The following is a 19423-nucleotide window of genomic DNA, read 5'->3' on the forward strand; positions in this document are numbered from 1 at the left end:
AGGAGCATTTCCTTGTCGCGCTGCCGGACTGCAGGGAAAGGGTTGGCACTTCGGCGTCGGGTGCTGCCTTTCTGGCGGCTAATCGTGTGAAGAAACTATGCAGACAGACAGACAGAGGCAGAGGAGCTCAGTTGTGTGCGCGGATTGACTGCTGTTGCAAGGCACCGTCAGTTGCAGCCAGAGCAATCTACATGGCTCTGGGCTGCAGCATGAGCGCTTTCTCTTTGATCAGGGGGCTTTTTCAGGCTATATTTCGGACATTTCTCTAATCTGGAGAGCACTGTCGCCACCTGATGAGTCCGTAAAAAAGGTTATACAGCTTCAATAGCTACAATATTTGTACAGGACATACATAAGGCTTTGATCCACGTCCCACCGTCAAAAAAGGCAATTGACGACAATCGTCGTCTTTGGCACTCTACGTTAGTATTCGAATTGACGACAACTGTCGTCATTGGCACTCAATGAGTTAATGATGAACTGGTTAATGAAATTATTCAATCTGCTGAGGAAACAATCCCTAAGGCTAAAGGAGCTAGACGTGTTCAGAATGTACCCTGGTGGAATAGTGAGTGTACTGAAGCCGTAAAAGTCAGGAATAAATCATTTAGACAGCTCAAGAAACATCATTCTCATGATGCTTTGGTACAGTATAAAAGGGCTCAGGCAATAGTTAGGAGGACAATAAGAACACAAAAACGCACTTTTTGGAGGCAGTATTGTAACAGTATTGGAAGAGAGGTACAGCTGTCAGATGTCTGGGGCATGATTAGAAGGATGGGGGGGGGGGGGGGTAAGAAGAAATTATGAGTTCCAGTGTTAAACAGTGGGGACAAAGTGGCTGTCAATAATTTAGAAAAGGCTGAACTTTTGGCACAAACATTTAGGAAAGTTCACAGTTCTGATAATCTTGCAGAGGAGGACAGGCAGTGCAGAAGTAGGGTCTTAATGGAGAATCCTGAAGTGTTAGAAATAATGGAGGTGTCAGGAGATCCACTAGATCAGTTTTTCAGTATGTTTGAGCTAAGGAGAGCAATTATTAGTGCTCGTCAGACTACTCCTGGGAAGGATGGTGTGTGTTATAAAATGTTGGAAAATATGACAGATAGTACATTGGGTATAGTGTTAAGACTGTTTAACAGGGTTTGGGAGATTGGACAACTTCCTTCTGTGTGGAAGCAAGCAATAATTGTGCCTGTCCTAAAACCAGGGAAAGACCCTTCAGATCCATGTAGCTATAGACCTATTGCTCTGACCTCTCATTTGTGTAAAATCATGGAAAGGATGGTCACAGAGAGATTTAATTATTTTTTAGAAAGTAAAGATCTTCTTTCTCCATATCAAAGTGGGTTCCGTAAGGGTCGGAATACAATGGACTCTGTATTGTGCCTAGAATCAGACATCAGGAAAGCACAGACCAACAAGGAAGTAGTGGTAGCTGTCTTTTTTGATGTGGAAAAGGCATATGACATGCTATGGAAGGAAGGACTATTAATTAAGTTAAAATCATTGGGAATTGGCGGTTGAGCATATAATTGGGTTCGAAGTTTCTTATTGGATAGGAGAATACAAGTAAGAGTGGGGGTAGAGTATTCCAGTATGTATATGGTGGAGAATGGAACACCACAAGGAAGTGTATGCAGTCCAGTGTTATTTAATGTAATGATCCATGATATCTTTTCTCGGATTCAGGAAAGTGTAGGTAAGTCTTTGTATGCGGATGATGGTGCTATCTGGATAAGAGGCCGTAATGTATCTTATGTTAATAAGAAAATGCAAGAGGCAGTACTTGAAGTGGAAAACTGGGCTAGGAAATGGGGATTCAAATTGTCTGTAGCAAAGACACAGGTAATTTGTTTTTCAAGGCGGCATAAAATCGCGCCCATGTCCCTGAAATTGTATGAACAACCTCTTGAGCAGGTAAAAGTTATTAGATTTCTCGGTGTATGGTTTGATGAAAAGCTCACATGGAGAGTTCATTTGGATAAAGTTAAGACTAAGTGTCAAAAGGTCATCAACATACTCCGATGTTTGTCTGGACAGGAGTGGGGAGCAAGTAGAACATCACTACAAAATATATACTGGGCACTCATGAGATCTGTCTTTGATTATGGGTGTGTAGCTTACATGTCAGCAGCAGAGTCAAACCTCAAGAAATTAGAGTTGTTACAAGCTCAGGCGTTGAGAATCTGCAGTGGATCTTTCAAAACATCTCCAGTGGCAGCAATGCAGGTGGAGATGGGAGACATGCCTCTGAGGATTAGGAGGGCAAAGTTAATGCTAGCATACTGGGTTAATCTCCAGGGTCATAGTGACACACATCCTGCCAAGAGCATTTTGAAGGACTGTTGTGAACACAATGAGTCAAATATCACAAGTTTTGGATGGGTTGGTAATGGAGAGGCAGAACATATAGGATTGGGTAAGTTACAATATAGCCCCACAGTTGCAATATCTTCGATTCCTCCCTGGTTATTCCCCTTGCCGAAGGTAGACCTCAACATTCAGCAGGTATTAAAGGACAAGGCAAAGAAAATTCCAAAGTGGTAGGCCTATGTAGTCCAGAGCTATTTTGAACAGCATTATTCAGATTCAGTGTTTGTATTTACAGACGGCTCCAAAGATCCAGAAACCGGGTGTGCAGGGGCAGCAGTATATATTCCAGAGGGTGAGATCTTAGAAAAGGGTGTCGGACCATCTTTCAGTATACACAACGGAGCTATTGGCAATTATATTAGCATTAAGGTGGGTGGAGCAGAGAGAAAGAAACAACACAGTTATTGCATCTGATAGTTTTTCATCACTACAAAGCATACAATCTGGTAGATCAGCATTCAGAACAGATATCATCAATGAAATATTCAATATAATGTACAGGTTGGAGGTGAACGGCATAGCTACACGCTACCTTTGGGTCCCTGCTCATGTTGGTGTGGAGGGGAATGAGCAGGTGGATATCTTAGCCAAACAAGCACTAAGAATCAAACAGGTAGATATAAACATTCCTTTAAGTAAAGCTGAAGTCAAGACATTCATTAAATCATACGTGCAGTCAGTATGGAAGGAGTACTGGGATGGTCAAGACACTGGTAGACATCTGTATAACATACAAAGGCAGGTTGGGGCTGGAAGGAGGGTGGGTTGGAAACGAAGGGAAGAAAGCATTATCACCCGTTTAAGAATAGGTCACACAGCTCTCAATCATACATTACATAAAATAGGCAAGCACCCTGATGGGAAATGTATACACTGTAGCGAACCAGAAACTGTTGAACATATCCTTTTACACTGTAGGAAATACGATACAGAAAGGAATATGTTTCAGGCATTGAGAATGGCAAAACATCAAGATTTTTCGTTGCCAGGTTTATTAGGGAAAACAGCAGGTAGCATTTATATGCATGTTATTAAGTTTCTTAAAGAAATTGGGGTAGACACAAGAATTTAAGAGTACCGGTAGTTGTTTTTGGTTTTGTTTGTTTTGTTTCGTTTTGAATCCCCTGTTCCACAATCCAGTCCAGTTGGTGGCGGTAATGCACCTTTAAGTTGGTTGCCAACCGCCATAAAACACGAAAGAAGAAGAAAAAGAAGAAGAAGAAGAAGAAGAAGATGGGCGTGAAGGACGCGTAGATGATTCTGTCATTCTGATTCGCGCGGTCAACATCACTTGTCTTGTTTGATAACATTGGAGATTCAACACTGGAACAAGGACGGCGGCTGTTTTCATTCAGCTGTAACGCTTTATATCGCTATTGAAAGATTAACGCATATTAATAATAGTCATCTAAAACGATCGAGGTAAGATTGCTAATGAATACAACACGGAAAACATGTAAATGGTCTCTGTAATGGTCCACAAACTGCGCACTACTAATGCTAAATATATAGCAACTCGGCTAGCGATGGCTAACGTTGCAGTACAAAACTTGGCACAATGGATTGATTGTTTTTTCATTCACAATTGCATTATGCTGCATTTAGATCAATATAAATGTTGTTAATGAAATAAGGGTACATCATTTGTGCATTTGCAGCCACGGGACAGTTCTATGATGCAACTAGGTTGTTAGCTTAGCGTTAACTGTTAGCTAATGTTAGCGCAAACAGCTATGGCTGTCAGGGCCGATGCTAGAATGGATCGGTTGGAGGCACATGAGGAGTCATGATTCGTTGGGGTTAGTGTCAGAGGCGGGGTTAGGTCCCTCCGATTGATCCATTCTAGCATCAGCGCTGTCGGAGTTGCATCATGCTGTAGGTGGTTTAAGAGTAACGTTACTTGTATTTGAGATTTGCAGCTAGAATTAATTTACATCATATAAAAGTAATTTAGTTGCAATTCTGGACACATACAAACCTAGAAAGTTCATATCGTGGGTAACATTACACTACTTAAGATGAAACGATCAAAGTAAAGTAAAAGTATTAACGTTATAGTAAAGAATGTCATTCCTGTGTGTCATATTTGGCACACCTTGTTAGCGCGTTTTGCTGTGATCTCTTTTACTTCATTTCAAATTTGTCATTCCCATTCCCCAGACTACCTAAATCACGTGTTTGAGCTAGAAAATTAATGTCTAACATGCAATTCCTTTTGTGTTGTTACTAGTCATTATCACTATCAATGTGGTTCAAACGAATAATAAACAATGACGAAAAAAGACAGGAATGCAGTCAGCTTTCTGTCTAAAACAGAGGTCACAATTGGGGTTAACCTAAATTCTGCAAGTTTTGGATTTTTATCTAGGACAATTTAAAAGGACAAAATGTTGTATGCAATAAGTGGATTGTGTGTTTGTTTAACTTAGTTTGCACAATAAACACAAAGTTTGGAAAAAAAATCCTGTTGCCAGTCTAACTGACCTACTTTTCTTTAGCGTTTGGACAGCAGGTCACTCTCCCTCTGCATCCTGTCCCGTGCTCTGCTGTCAGGGTGATGTCAGCAGCCAGTCTCGTGCGCCTGGCAAGGTGTGGTGGGCCTCACATGGCTCGCACTGGGCTTTTACACACAGCCTTGGTACCACTCCCACTCCAACAGGACAGCCACCTCCAATTCACTATCTTCCAGAGGCGTCTTCACTGCCCTTCAGGATTACGGCCCAGCAACTCGCGCTTTGACCCGGATAGCAGTGGCCGTCCCACCACCTGGGATTCATTTGGCATCTGGGACAACCGTATTGATGAGCCCATCCTGCTGCCGCCCAGCATCCGCTACGGCAAGCCCATACCCAAGGTCAGTCTGTCCAAGGTGGGCTGTGCTTCGCTCATCGGTCAGCGTAGAGAGAACGAGGACCGCTTCCAGGTCTCCCAGATGATGGATAACATCCTCTACTTTGCCGTGTTTGATGGTCACGGCGGGCCAGAAGCAGCTGACTTTTGTGACAAATACATGGAGAAATACATCAAGTAAGGGAAATGAAAGGAATCTACGGGATAACTACTGTAGTGCAACTGGCTTAATACCATTTGTTGCTGCCATGAAAAATGGTGGATGTGATGATAACAAATTAAGGTCATACCTCTGCAATTGATATTCTGATCAGTATGTTCTTATTTTGCTTGTTATTTCAGGAACCTTTTGGCAGAGGAGGCTAATCTGGAATTAGTGTTAACAAAAGCCTTCCTCGAAGTAGACAAAGCTCTTGCAAGGCACTTACACTTCTCTCCAAATGGTAGGTTCTTTCATGTCACATGTATGTAATAAATATACTGTATATATACATTTAATGACACTGTTTTTTGTTTTGTTTTTTTTGTTTCTTTTTCCTCCAAAACGTAATCCTACTTATCCTACTTGGCGTTTGAAGCCTTGGTTGTCCTAACAGATAAGATATGTCACCTTAAAACTTTGGTTAGAGTGCTATTAGAGTTGTTTAAGTATTGATGATCAATAAACTTAACTAGAAATAGAGCAGACAATAGTGCTTTATTGAGCCGAGCTTCCCTCAAACAAATTAAATATTCTCCCATTAAATTGTGATGTCTATAAGGTTTGCCCTCATCATATAGACATTATTCAATTAAGTTCTCATCAGACATATTTTCTGATTAAGGTATCTGTTGATCTAGAAGCTAGTATACCTTGTAGCTAGTATACCAAAACGGCCACGCTGTGTGAAATGTCCCAATATGCCTGTGTGTGTGTGTGCATGTTATCTACGGCAGCTGCAGACCCAGCTAAGAGCTGGAGGCCCTTGGCACCATTGTGGAAGGCGAGGGGCTAGATATTGAAGGAGAGTCCAGCGGGTCCTAGATCCTGGACTACTGGAAGGTTCCCTATCTTTCTCTCACTCCTCTCTCTCTTCCCTTTCTTTTTCTCTCACCAAGTATATGCTAAGCTTCTTGTGAGACAGTGCTTCAGATTGAAATGTATAAGATGTGTGTGTTATATCAGTGACAGATCCAGTCAATGAAATGCACTATGTTTAATATGGAAAAAAAGAAGAAACACCTTCCTTAAATTCTCCAGAAAACGGTCTTATTTATCTCTTTTCTTTGGAGAGGGGAAAAAGTTCAGTGTAGATATGTGTAGTGTTATTTACAAAGTTATTCTATTTCAGCTGCTGAAATACCATTTGCCAAGCACTGGTAGTGTTGGGTGGTAACATGTTACTGAGTTCGATGTTACAACACCATGTTACTTTCCCCTGCACTAGTGTACAAATGACCATTTCAATGTTTGCAATAATAATTAGCTACCAATCAAAAAGTAATTATTTAGTTTTGTTATCTCTTCCTAAATATAAGATTGAAGCCAAATCATTCAAATACACCAAATAAGAGCATGTAATCGACAATTTTAAGGTGTCAAGGAAACATAATTTTATATATATATATATACTGTGTATATATATATATATATATACAGTATATATATATGTATATGCGTTACTTTTTTGACTAGCAAGCCCAACACTGATGTGCTATTGTCAGTCATTAACATTAATAATAATTGAGCCCAGTTAAGACGGCACCCTGTTTAAAATTTGCTCTGGACCTCAACTCTGTGCTGAAACAGTTCCACCTGCATGTGTGACTGTCTCTATTGTTTATTATGTATCCTCTAGCTAAGTTCCCTATGTATGACGCCCCACCCATATGTTTATGCATATGTTAGAATGTGTGTATGTGAGACACCGAGTGAGAGAAACCCCTCCCCATCCCACCCATGTGTTTATGCATATGTTTGGAATGTGTGTATGTTACTGTACGTATGTGTATGTTATCTGTGAATTTCTGTGTGCACCTCTTGTGGCACGTGCCGTGTCTCATGTTCTCTTCCATGTCTCTGTAGCACCTGGGATGAACGCAGGCTCCACCGCCACAGTGGCTCTGCTGAGGGACGGCATTGAGCTGGTGGTGGCCAGCGTGGGCGACAGCCGCGCCATGCTGTGCCGCAAGGCCAAGGCCCTTAAACTCACTGTCGACCACACTCCTGAGAGGAAGGACGAGAAAGAGAGGTACACCCACGCGCACATTGTAAATGGTGACGAAGGGACATGAATCACAAAGGGGTAGAGGCATGAAACAGACCAGGGTTTATTGTACGCACATGAAAACCCTGGAAACAAATGTCAAAAATTAGATTTTCTTTATTTTTTCTTCTTCTTTTTTCCCCCCTGTTGGAGCTCAAATCTTGACGTTAGAGCAGGGGTGGGCAATTACTTTTCATGGGGGGCCACATGAGAAACCCAGATTGTTGCCGGCGGCCGAACAAATATTGTCATGCTGTAACCCAGGGGTGGGCAACTATTTTTCATGGGGGGCCACATGAGAAACCCAGATTGTTGCCGGGGGCCGAACAAATATTGTCATGCCGTAACCCATGGATGGGCAACTTTGATGATAGAGAGGGCCACAAAAAAATGTCCTCGCTACCAGATTTTGCTGAGGGCTGAACGGCGCCAGCACGAAAAATTTGGGGCATTTGAAGCCAGGTTTAGAGGAATAACTCATTTTAAATTAACAATTGTGATGTCATTATTCAGTCTTAACCACCAATATTTGATCCTTTTCCTCACTCACTCTTATGTCACCACCTGCTCTCCCTGCAGGGCTTGAAATTAACTTTTTTCACCACCTGCCAATATGGCTGCTAGATTTTAAAGTTACCAGCCAATTAGAATTTCCACTAGCCGAAATGTTTTTCTTGAAATAAACCAGAATATGAGTGGGTTAATTTAAGCATAAGTATCAGTAAGTGGCCCGGGATTCTCAAAGCCTGTGTTGAGGGTCACACAAGAACAAAAATGCACTCTTGAAGCTAAATAAATCCAAAACCAACAAGTTAATTATTTAAATTTCTACTTCAATGTAGAACAGTCATTTCTTACACATGAGATTACTTTTAGCCTTTTAGTCATAAATATTATTGAAAGATATTCCATATTTCAGACTGAAATGCTATAACAGAAGAGTATTGCCCAGAATGACATGAACATTTGGACACTTATTCAGCGGGTATATTGCATGTTGCGTTCAAGTGCACTGTAAAAAAAAAAAAAATTTTTTTTTTTTTTTTTTTTTTGCAATTCCATCGCGGGCCACACAGGGGGCGCCCGCGGGCCGCATACGGCCCGCGGGCCGTATGTTGCCCATGTATGCTGTAACCCATGGATGGGTAACTTTGATGATAGAGAGGGCCACAAAAAATGTCCTCGCTACCAGGTCTTGCTGAGGGCCGAACGGCGCCAGCAAGAAAAATTTGGTGCATTTGAAGCCAGGTTTAGAGGAATAACTCATTTTAAATGAACAGTTGTGATGTCATTATTCAGTCTTAACCACCAATATTTGATCCTTTTCTCACTCACTCCTATGTCACCACCTGCTCTCAGGGCTTGAAATTAACTTTTTTGACCACCTGCCAATATGGCTGCTAGATTTTAAAGTTACCAGCCAATTAGAATTTCCACTAGCTGAAATGTTTTTCTTGAAATAAATCAGAATATGAGTGGGTTAATTTAAGCATAAGTATCAGTAAGTGTCCCGGGATGATCAAAGCCTGTGTTGAGGGTCACACGAACAAAAATGCAGTCTTGAAGCTAAATAAATCCAAAACCAATGAGTTATTTGAGTTATTTAAATTTCTACTTCAATGTAGCCTTTTAGTCATAAAGATTATTGAAAGATATTCCATATTCCAACAGAAGTGGAGTATTGGCCAGAATATGACATGAACATTTGGACACGTATTCAGCGGGTATCTTGCATGTTGCGTTCAGGTGCACTGTGTGTGTAAAAAAAAATATATATATATATATATATATATATATATATATATATATGTATATATTTTTTTTTTGCAATTCCATCGCGGGCCACACAGGTTTTTGCCCATGTGTGCGTTAGAGGCTAATGCACACTAGAGGGTGACACAGGAGTGGTTTTTCACTCCTGTCCCATCCCACTCCCACAAAAATACTCCTGTCCCATCCCAATCCCGGGCCAGAATAAAAAATCCTGTCCCGTCCAAATCCCGGTAGAATGACTCCCGACCCATCCTGCTCCCATTTTTTTCACGCATCATGCACGCACAGTCAGGTGTCTGCCTGCAACCAGCCAACAACCAGCACCCAGGAAAAAAAATAAAAAAAAATAACATTTCTTCAAATCAGAACTGCATGTGTACTGGTCTATTGTTGTCATGATTCCTGCTCCCGTTGACCTTTTTTCCTGCCCTGTCCAAATCACGCGATGAATAGTGTAAATGACTCACGTCCCATCCCACGGGAATCCCGTGACTCCCGAAAAAAATGTCAACCTCTAATGCACACCTTAAATTTCTTGTAGACAAGTGCATAGCAGGAGAAGTCCAAAGGGAAGAGAAGCGAGGATTTCCACACACTGTCCTTTACTAGCAATAAACTTTTATTTGATACGTTTTGGTCCTTAGACCTTCATCAGGTAAACAAATCTGTTAACACATTGAATGGACACGCCCAGTGCAAGGGCAAGTGTTACAGTATAATTGCTAGTTTCTAGCACTCAAAAGTATATTTTTTCTCTTTTAATTACCACTGGGTCAGTACATCAAAAAGACATGTTTCTGGGTCAGTACATCAAAAAGACATGTTTCTGCGACCCAGTGGTAATTAAAAGGACAAAAAGGGAGATTTTGAGTGCTAGAAACTAGCAAAGATAACGCTTGCCCTTGCCCCTGCACTTGTACTGGGCGTAAGATATGGCTCATGGTATCTGATTTGTGAGTAAGTGTGAAATGAAAACCATTTTGAATGTTGCAAATATTGCTCAGATCTGAGTAATATCGAGAAATGTGTAACATAACAATTCTGCTAGTGAGGCAGTTTTTTCCAAATGAAATAAATGGGTGAAAAGATTAAAACAAAATCTACTTAAGCTGCACTAAAGCAAGATTATATGTAAAAGTGCACCTGTCTTAAGCAGTGCCTGTAGTTCTATATATAAATATACTTGATAGGTCTACAACTGTTGATTGATTGTTTGAGTCTAGGATTCCTGACCTTTATGTAGTATGGTTCCATCTGGCAGCAGGTGTTGTATTTTTATCACCCAGTGATCATGTGTTATGACTCTGCCCAATAGTGCCTCCCATATATATACAGTATACTGTATATGCCATTGCAACTTTTCTGCTCGGAATTACTGTTATTGACTGGATCTTGTAGTATATTTACAAAGACTTCCCATGCATTCTTATTATTCTGACTCGGCTGTTCCCTACATCAGTCATGCTCAACCTATGGTACGCGTACCACCGGTGGTACTTGCGCCCCCCTGCTGGTGGTACTTAGAGGGATCCCTGGAATCTCAATGTTTTTTATGTGAAATAAACCCAACTTTAAAACAGGTAGCCTACAGTAATACTATCAAAATACTAAGCTACTATTAATGAAAATAAGCTTGAGAATTTAAATAGGGTTTAAAATAACTTCCACGTTGTTGTTTTTAGATTTAGGAACAAAATAAAAAATTATTTCTGACGGACATTACTACCTGTTGCGAGTACACTAACGTTACAAGCAAGAAGCTATTGATTACAAGAAAGCAGGCATGTTGCAAAATTGGCTGAAAACGAACTGGAAAGAGACGTGTGGAGGAGTCCCGCAACAATGAAGTTCAACAAGTGAACGAGGAGGACAGGTCAGTGAAACGACCGCAAGAGCGGTTTGCAGCCACATGCCTTCCAGTGATAACGCCGGCGCTGGCAGCGCTGGACCGTGTGTCACATGTGCTGCTAGTGGCTCCGTCAGCAGCGCAAGTGGGGAGGCAAAACAGTGCGCAAATACAACTCCAGTTACATTAGGTTTGGGTTGGATTCAGCTGCGGTGGGACGGAGGAAGAGCCCAGGCAACAGTGCAGGGTGAGCAGGAGAATTTAATAGAGTTGTCTTGTGACGAAACACTGAAGCCTGCTTTCAGAAAGTTGTTGGACTTTTGGATAAAACAATGCAGAGAATACCCTGCCCTGTCTGACAAAGCGGTGTGCTTTCTCCTTCCTTTTGCGACCACATATCTGTGCGAGAAAGGCTGGAATCAATCAATCAAAATTCACATTAGGCTTATGTGAGTTGTCAATGGACATCAACATGCTCTGTATGTGTGTGTTTGAATTTTTTAAGTACAGTTGTTTGCTGTGTGTGTGTGTGTGTGTGTGTGAGTGAGAAAGGGAGTGTTTGAAGTACATTTGCTGAAATAAAGCTCAACATTTTCTCACTTGCTGTGTGAGAATGATACGGCTATGAGGTGTATTGTATGATAATTGCATTGTATGAGAATTCTATGAGAATTTTGCAACATGCCTGCTTTCTTGTAATCAATAGCTTCTTGCTTGTAACGTTAGTGTACTCGCAACAGGTAGTAATGTCCGTCAGAAACAATTTTTTATTTTGTTCCTAAATCTCATACAATTGCATTGTATGAGAATTGTGTGGAAGAGTTTGCTAGTTCTGTGTGGCTGACATGAGTTAACAATAATGTTATTAGGAATAAATGTGCCTCCTGTGTAAACTGTGCAGCTAAATAGACTGTATTTTAAAGTTGGTCATATGGTGGTACTTGGAGAGCCAACTAATTTCTCAGGTGGTACTTGGTGTAAAAAGGTTGAGAACCACTGCCCTACATCAATAGAGGGTATGCACACCCACTGGAACACGCCCCCTCAATCGGGAATGAGTGTCAAAATGAGTGTCAAGTTCCTCCCTGAGCAGCAGGTGTCAGTTATCTAGGCTGATTACTGCATTCAAGCTCAGTCTTGCTGTCACTCAGTGGGCGTGACCCCACAGTAACTTCTGCCTCTGTGACATCACATGCATACCCTCTATAGCACCTGTCTATTCTACACTAAGGACCCTAAGCAGCACTCCTTCCCTTCTGTTTTGGTATCAAAGAAAGTCTTTTTTTGGCATTAAATTCACAAGGTAAACTGTATGAATGAATGAATAAATAAATCACATCAAGCTTCAAAACACATTTACATTTTGAATTATATATTTCAGGCAATCAGATTCAGTGTGGGGGGGAATCTTCCTTCCAATACTTAATACTCCCATTTTCTGATTTGAGTATCATCAGTAGCATGTTATTTGAGATTAGATTATGTAATAATTTATATAAAAACATTTCTCTCCTTCTCTCTGCTGAAGTAATTTATTGTCTACCTCCCTCTCTCCCATGTACTGTCATGCACAAGGATAAAGAAGAGTGGAGGTTTTGTGACCTGGAATAGTCTGGGGCAGCCGCACGTCAACGGCAGGTTGGCCATGACGCGCAGCATCGGAGACTTTGACCTGAAGAACATGGGTGTAATCGCCGAGCCAGAGACCAAGAGGATCTCGGTAGGTGTCTGAAACTGGATCCTGTCACAACTCTGGGAAATATTATAAATCTTGTCCTTTGGGTGTTTTAGGGTCAGTTTAGCAGGACTTATAACACTGTATTACTTTGTACCAGCTTATAGCATTGAAGAGATGGGGCAGTGACAAATTGAGCTCCTAAACTACAAGTGTGTCACGGGGACGTGTGCCTTGGCGTTTTGCTGATTTTAGAGGCAGTGCTTGCTATTTCGATCAGTAGCATAATGACAACATGGCCGCACAACAAAGGTGTTTAACAAACGTCCATGCGATCGTATTTGTATCTGTGGATATGAACCAGGACATATTTTTGGACTCTCAATGTGAATAGCTTGCAATGCAAACTTGCATGTCCACTTCAACCTGTCAGTGAAGACTTGTATCATTATTTATTTATTTGCTGTGTTTTGTTCAATATGTTTTTTAGTTTATTACCTTCATGTTTATTACTTTACTGCAACGGCCCACTTTCCCCATGAGGCTCATCACGGTTTAATCTAATCTGTAATTTCAGCAGAGAGGCCGTGATTTACAGTGATCCTACAACAGCCAAGAGGTGTTCTAAGGCACACCGTTTGTGCCGTGCCTTAGAACACCTCTTAGCTGTTGTAAACGGTTACTACATAACTACGGTACATAATGTACTACATAATAGCCTCCCCGGATAAGGTTTGAGCAACAAAAAAATGCAATATTCTTCCGCCAAGCAATGTTGTACTTCAAGCCTCCCCTCCAGTCAGTCAACGTTCGCACGTCATCGGATTCTGGAGATACGCCCGGAAAAACAGCACAAGTTACATGTATGCTGGAAACAGTATTCCCTCCGTACTAGCTTAGCTGCAAGGATAACGTTAGCCGCATGAAATGGTTAACTAGCTAATGTTTTGGTCACTCAGTGGGTTTTGAGGCTTACGACCATTGTTACAGGCAGCGGGCTTAGCTAACGTTAGCTAAGCTGACGCAGTAATATTGTGATCTGGTCACAGGTGTGTGTTTCTAGAGCAGTGGTAGCCAACACGGTGCCCGCGGGCACCTGGTCGCCCGCGGGGTGGCGCTGTGGCGCCCGCAGGCCACGTTCAGAAAAATGTTAAAAAAAAAAAAAAAAATTACACAAACAAGACAAAACAGACAAACAGGCTCAGACACAGGGGAAAGAAAGGAAAAACAAAACAAAAAACAAAAATATATAATCAGAAAAAATTATTTTTTATTTGTTTTTCTCCTCCCTTCCCACAATAACACACAAATGTAGAAAATAATTGGTTTAACAATGCATACGTTTTAAAAACGTTTATTGTCCGTTTATAATTTATTGTCTGTGTATAATTAATTATTGATTCACTATTTTGATCCACCTGGGCTGGGGTCAAAGTTTAGTTTTACGTTACGTCACTACGTCATTCACTCTGCGACAGTGCGACTGCCAGCTGCCAATGATTATATCAGTTGGCTAAGCTAAATGATGGAAAGCAAGAACAATGGCAGAAAAGTGAAAGAAAAAAGATTACCAATTTCACGAGGAGTGGGAGGAAGAGTTATTCTTCACAACAGTGAAAGAAAAGAGTGTATGTCTCGATTAAATGCATAATACTCATTATTTAAAGGTAAATCGAGCAAATTTCAACAGGTAGCCCCCCACATGACTCTCTACCCTTCAGGTAGCCCTCGACCTCAAAAAGGTTGGTGACCCCTGTTCTAGAGTCACAATCACAATTACAATCAAGAACCGGAACTATCCGTTTTATAATAACTAATAACTCCCCTAAAATGAGTACTGCTTCAGTGCCACTTGGAATAAAAAATAAATGTCCACCAGATGAGTTGATTAGATATAATGATAAATGCAACCAGAATGAATTTTAAAATGTTGGAAATAAAGCAAAATATTCCTTGCCCCCTCTTCAGTTGCACCCTGTCCATGACTCGTTCCTGGCACTGACCACAGACGGCATTAACTTCATCATGAACAGCCAGGAGATCTGTGATGTCATCAACCAGTGCCATGACCCCAAAGAGGCCGCCCAGAGGATATCTGACCAGGTAGGGCACTTATCTTGCGTTTTACAGAGGATATCTGACCAGGTAGGGCACTTATCTTGGGTTTTACAGAGGATATCTGACCAGGTAGGGCACTTATCTTGGGTTTTACAGGGTATCAGATGATTCTGTCTTTATTTTATTGCACTTATTTTACCACTTCATAACCAGACTGCATATGAAATTGGTGATGGAAATGGACCAGGTGCAAAAATATGATGACATGCTGTTTTGACAATAACACAACAAGGTTCTAAAGTGTGTTCACAATGTAGTCTCAACTTAAACTGGACAGCTGCATTTCATTTTCCCCAATGTTTTTTTTAATGACTAAAAAATAAACCACAGCCTCCATTCACAGGCAGCGGTCAAAGTAGCACTTTTACAGCAAGGCTTACAGACCTCAGGCCAGGTGCCTGATTTCCGGCATATGGCCGTTTTCGATTCGCACCAAAAAAAAATCCACTGATTCATTTTGTCCAATCATATTCAGCGAAACAAAATGTTTTACATTTACCAATGGAATGTGAGCAAGTTTTTTTTCCGTTTACCAATTCCAGTGTAGCACAGTTGAAATTAAATATGGAAACAAAGTTTATGAAGGCTGGTGAAAATACACACGTCACTGAGATAGGATCAGATCATAATTTAATTTATTTTGAGATTAATCAATGGTTATGGTTGACATAATATGCTCTAGGTGCCTAAAGGTTATTACAGCTCACTGTATGCCAAGCAGTGTGTAATGGCTCTGGCTCACTGTGTATATAGGCCTAAAAGTCCATCTTTGATGTTATCAACTTAGATATTACAAATCTGTGTGCATGGTTTAGCAGGTGACCCCTGGGGGGCTCCAAAGTTATTCTTTTTGCACTAGGTTTATAGATTAATAATGCTGTGTGTTAAATATTCATTGATTCAACACAGATATCTGACAATTACGTACAATTCTGTTTTTATTCTTGGACTAGTTTTATATAGAAATAAAAGGTGATACGCGATGGTACAAACTGCTCGGAAGTCTGAATGAGTACACATTCATCACAAAATCAATCAAAAACTACATTCATCATTGTTTTATTTATACTTGTGTTTTAATTGCAAGTTGCACACACCACTGATGAAACACGTGCCATCTCTAAAACAATCGGGAATTCCTCAATAGAACGTATAGAAACGTCAATAGAATCCTGTCAAGGTTGTTCCAGATCACTGCTCTTCAGATGCATTCCGTTTCTCTTCTCTCTCAGGCTCTCCAGTATGGCTCCGAAGACAACAGCACAATTATCGTGGTGCCCTTCAATGCCTGGGGCAAGCAGAAGAGCTCAGACACGACCTTCTCCTTCAGCCGAAACTTTGTTGCCAGTGGCCGCTGGGCATAGTCGACAGTGGCCGCTGGGCGTAGTCGACGGTGCGAGATGGAAAGGTGCGGTCCGTGGACCTCATTCATGTGCAATACAGTCTTTGAACAATGGTGCCCATCTGGATACATTATGAAGAGTGCAGTTTGACCAGGTGACAACTCATGCCTTAGGGATACAACATGTTATTTAAAGTAGCATGGTATTTATTAGCCTCGGTAATGTGCACTAAATGAAACACGTCCTTTTCATATGAGGTTTTATTTGACTAGGAAGCCACTGACCTCATAGGTGCTTTATAATGTAGACATTTCTGAATGGCAGACAGGTATTTCATGATGACATGTAAGCAGTCATTGAACATTCATGATCACATGCAAGGAGTAATTGAACAAATAGTAGCCTGCGCTGCTTTAGCTGTTTGTGACTTCTATCATGTCATCAAGAATGTGTTTATACTTCTCCAAAATTGCACTTTTTTATTTTCAAGGTAATTTGAAATCAAGTGCATTTTCGCCACAACATAGTGCACCTGTTTTTTTTTTTAATCAATTGTTTTTAAGTCTGCAGACTTTTAGTTTGGACCATTTCTCAGTGTTAAGGCTAGTAGTACATACTGTACGTAGGGGAGTGTGGAAATATAGCTCATTGAAATGTGCAAATGTATCATTTCATTGGGATTTTTCATAGGGAAATACAAAATTGTCGCACTTATGGTAAATTGACCGCGCTTTTCTAGTCTACCTAAGCGCTTTACAATATGCCTACATTCACACACACACATTCATACACCGATGGCGGCAGGGTGCTGGTGCAGCGCTTCAGCATGGGGACTGGAGGAGCCGGGGATCGAACCACTGACCTTCTGATTGGTGGATGACCCGCTCTACCTCCTGTACCACAGCCACCCCACTCATCTGGCTCTAATACACTGATAAAGCCACTTTGTTTTACATATAAGACCCTTGTCAGTCAGGACCTCAAATGTCTGAAACAACCGGAATACAAACCGTGAACAAGAGAAGTGTCTGAGAAAATATATTCTTATAAGTGATTGTATGGGATTTGCTGGTGTTTCCTTTTTGTCCCCTTTGGATCAAAGCATTTAAGCTACACCACCAATCTGTATAGTAAATTGACAATGGATGCATGTTTAAAATTTAAAAATGTTGCGGACCTGGATTGTGAACTTTCAATAGTTTTCAATGTTTCATTCTACTAATTGATCTCCATTGCTAAGTGGTTCACTTAAAGTCATAATCTCTAAGATTTCAGTTGTGTTCTCTTGGGTGACACCTATGGCGATGAGTACAATTGCAGGTGAGATCCAAAAAGTGTTGCATAAGTGACATTACTCAGTTTGTTCAGCCATAGCTTGTTATCCTACTTCACACAAGAGTTGTCGGGAACCCACAGTAACCTACAGTAACTACTAGTATATTGTGTTAGCTCTGCCCACCCTGTATCAATAGGCCATAGGCTCAATCAGCATTGTGTTAAGTCACTATCAGATAGATAGTGACTTAACACACATTTATTTACATGAACATCTTTGAGATTATCACTTTAAACAAGGTTCTACTGTTCTTGGCCTTTAGTATTGATAAATTGTACAAAAGGACCACTGATTGCATCGATACCCAATTGCACAAGCTTGAGGGTTGGGGATAAATGTGCATAAACCTGATGTCTGTGATCTGGTGAAATAGTGGCTTACTGTAGGCTATGTGAATGGAGCCAGCTAATGCTGTTTGAACATGGCATTCCAGATGATCAATCGGACATTTATAGACACAGTTTATCACATTGTTCCTTGAACATTGTCCGCTCTTGCAGCAGGGTTTATCTGTGCTGATTTAAGACAGGTTTTGCTAGTGTACTTATAAGTGCTTTTGGTACAGCAATGTCCTTTTACTGTATCTGTTTTGTAAATAATTATATTTATGTACATTTAATAATATCAGGAAAACTGACAGTTCTCTGTGTTACATTTACTGAATTACATGGCTTAAGTATATCTCACGTATCAGAATACTTAGCAAATCTGTGCACTGCGCTTGTGTTTTGTAAAGCTGAGAATCAAACGTGTAACTTCATGGCGCATGTAATTCAGTCGGAAACAATCAACAATTCCCTCTTTCCATCACTTGTATTTCAGTCAAAGAGGAAAGCACATTTAAAGTGTCACTAAAGAAACGGATTGCTCAGCTCAGAACCATACTTGACATGTGAATGTTTTGCTTAAATGCCCTCCATGACTACACAATACAATCAAGTGCTGCCGCGGGAAATGGATGCAAATGAAGCTATTCCTGTCTTGGTTGATCTAAAGTTGTATAATGTACGGAAGGCTTCAGCAGTCAAATTGACTGCACAGTTTCTGTTCACTCTTGGTATGAGCTTTTGTTGTTGGTGCTTGTTGAAGCTGAAGAAATGCAACACTTTCTATTTGTCAGTGTGCTGTTAAAATGTGAACAATACCTGTTGTATTTGTGAGACTCTTGCAGATGTGCAACCCTCAAACACTTTGTAAATACTGTTTTTTTCCCCTCATTCACATGTAGAATGAAGCCTTGAGCCGTAATAAGGGGGTTTTCTTTACTTTCTACACATGCTCCTCACAAGCCTTATCTGTTAAAGTTAGTATAATATGTTAAGTTTATATTGTGCAGCCTCACTGCAACTGGCTTCATCTCTAGACCGACCTGTTCCTGGGACCTATATGTGTACTGCTTCAGCCAGACTCCTAGTACTGCAATGGCTTGCGACACTCTATTTGTGAGTCAAGTAATACACAGTTCTCCAAATAAAAAAAACATGTATCAAAAGGACTGTTGTATTAGTTAAAGTGGGTGTGCGGATATGTACGAGAATGTGTGAAATGTTGATTTAAGTTGTGGACCAGTGATGTCATTCATGCACAAATTACATCACTGGGAATTATTTATGAAATACACTAACGCTGCACAATGCTACAATCCTACACTATTCCTGCACTAATGAAACCGTCCCAAATATAGTTTTGTGTCAAAATGGTGAGCCATGCTTCGTAAAAATAAAATCATACATAATTAATTTCTTCCCATAAAGAAACGGCTTGAGTAATTCAGATCATGTTTTATTTATTGTTTTATTGATAAGAACACATCACAAGATGGAATGGAATTCACACTATCTGCATGTGTTTCTGAATGCC

General features: G+C 40.7%; 1 protein-coding gene across 1 annotated transcript; it reads left to right on the forward strand.

Annotated features, from left to right (window-relative positions):
• Positions 1-3680: 3680 nt before the first annotated feature.
• Positions 3681-19215, forward strand: ppm1kb (protein phosphatase, Mg2+/Mn2+ dependent 1Kb). Its single transcript, XM_083634816.1, has 7 exons — positions 3681-3798; positions 4875-5403; positions 5569-5669; positions 7292-7457; positions 12667-12811; positions 14735-14869; positions 16117-19215. The coding sequence occupies exons 2-7, from the start codon at positions 4934-4936 to the stop codon at positions 16246-16248; spliced, it is 1149 nt and encodes a 382-aa protein (XP_083490942.1). The 5' UTR covers positions 3681-3798; positions 4875-4933; the 3' UTR covers positions 16249-19215.
• Positions 19216-19423: the final 208 nt, after the last annotated feature.

Source organism: Poromitra crassiceps (assembly GCF_964638095.1).
Source record: "Poromitra crassiceps genome assembly, chromosome: 4".
NCBI lineage: Eukaryota > Metazoa > Chordata > Actinopteri > Beryciformes > Melamphaidae > Poromitra > Poromitra crassiceps.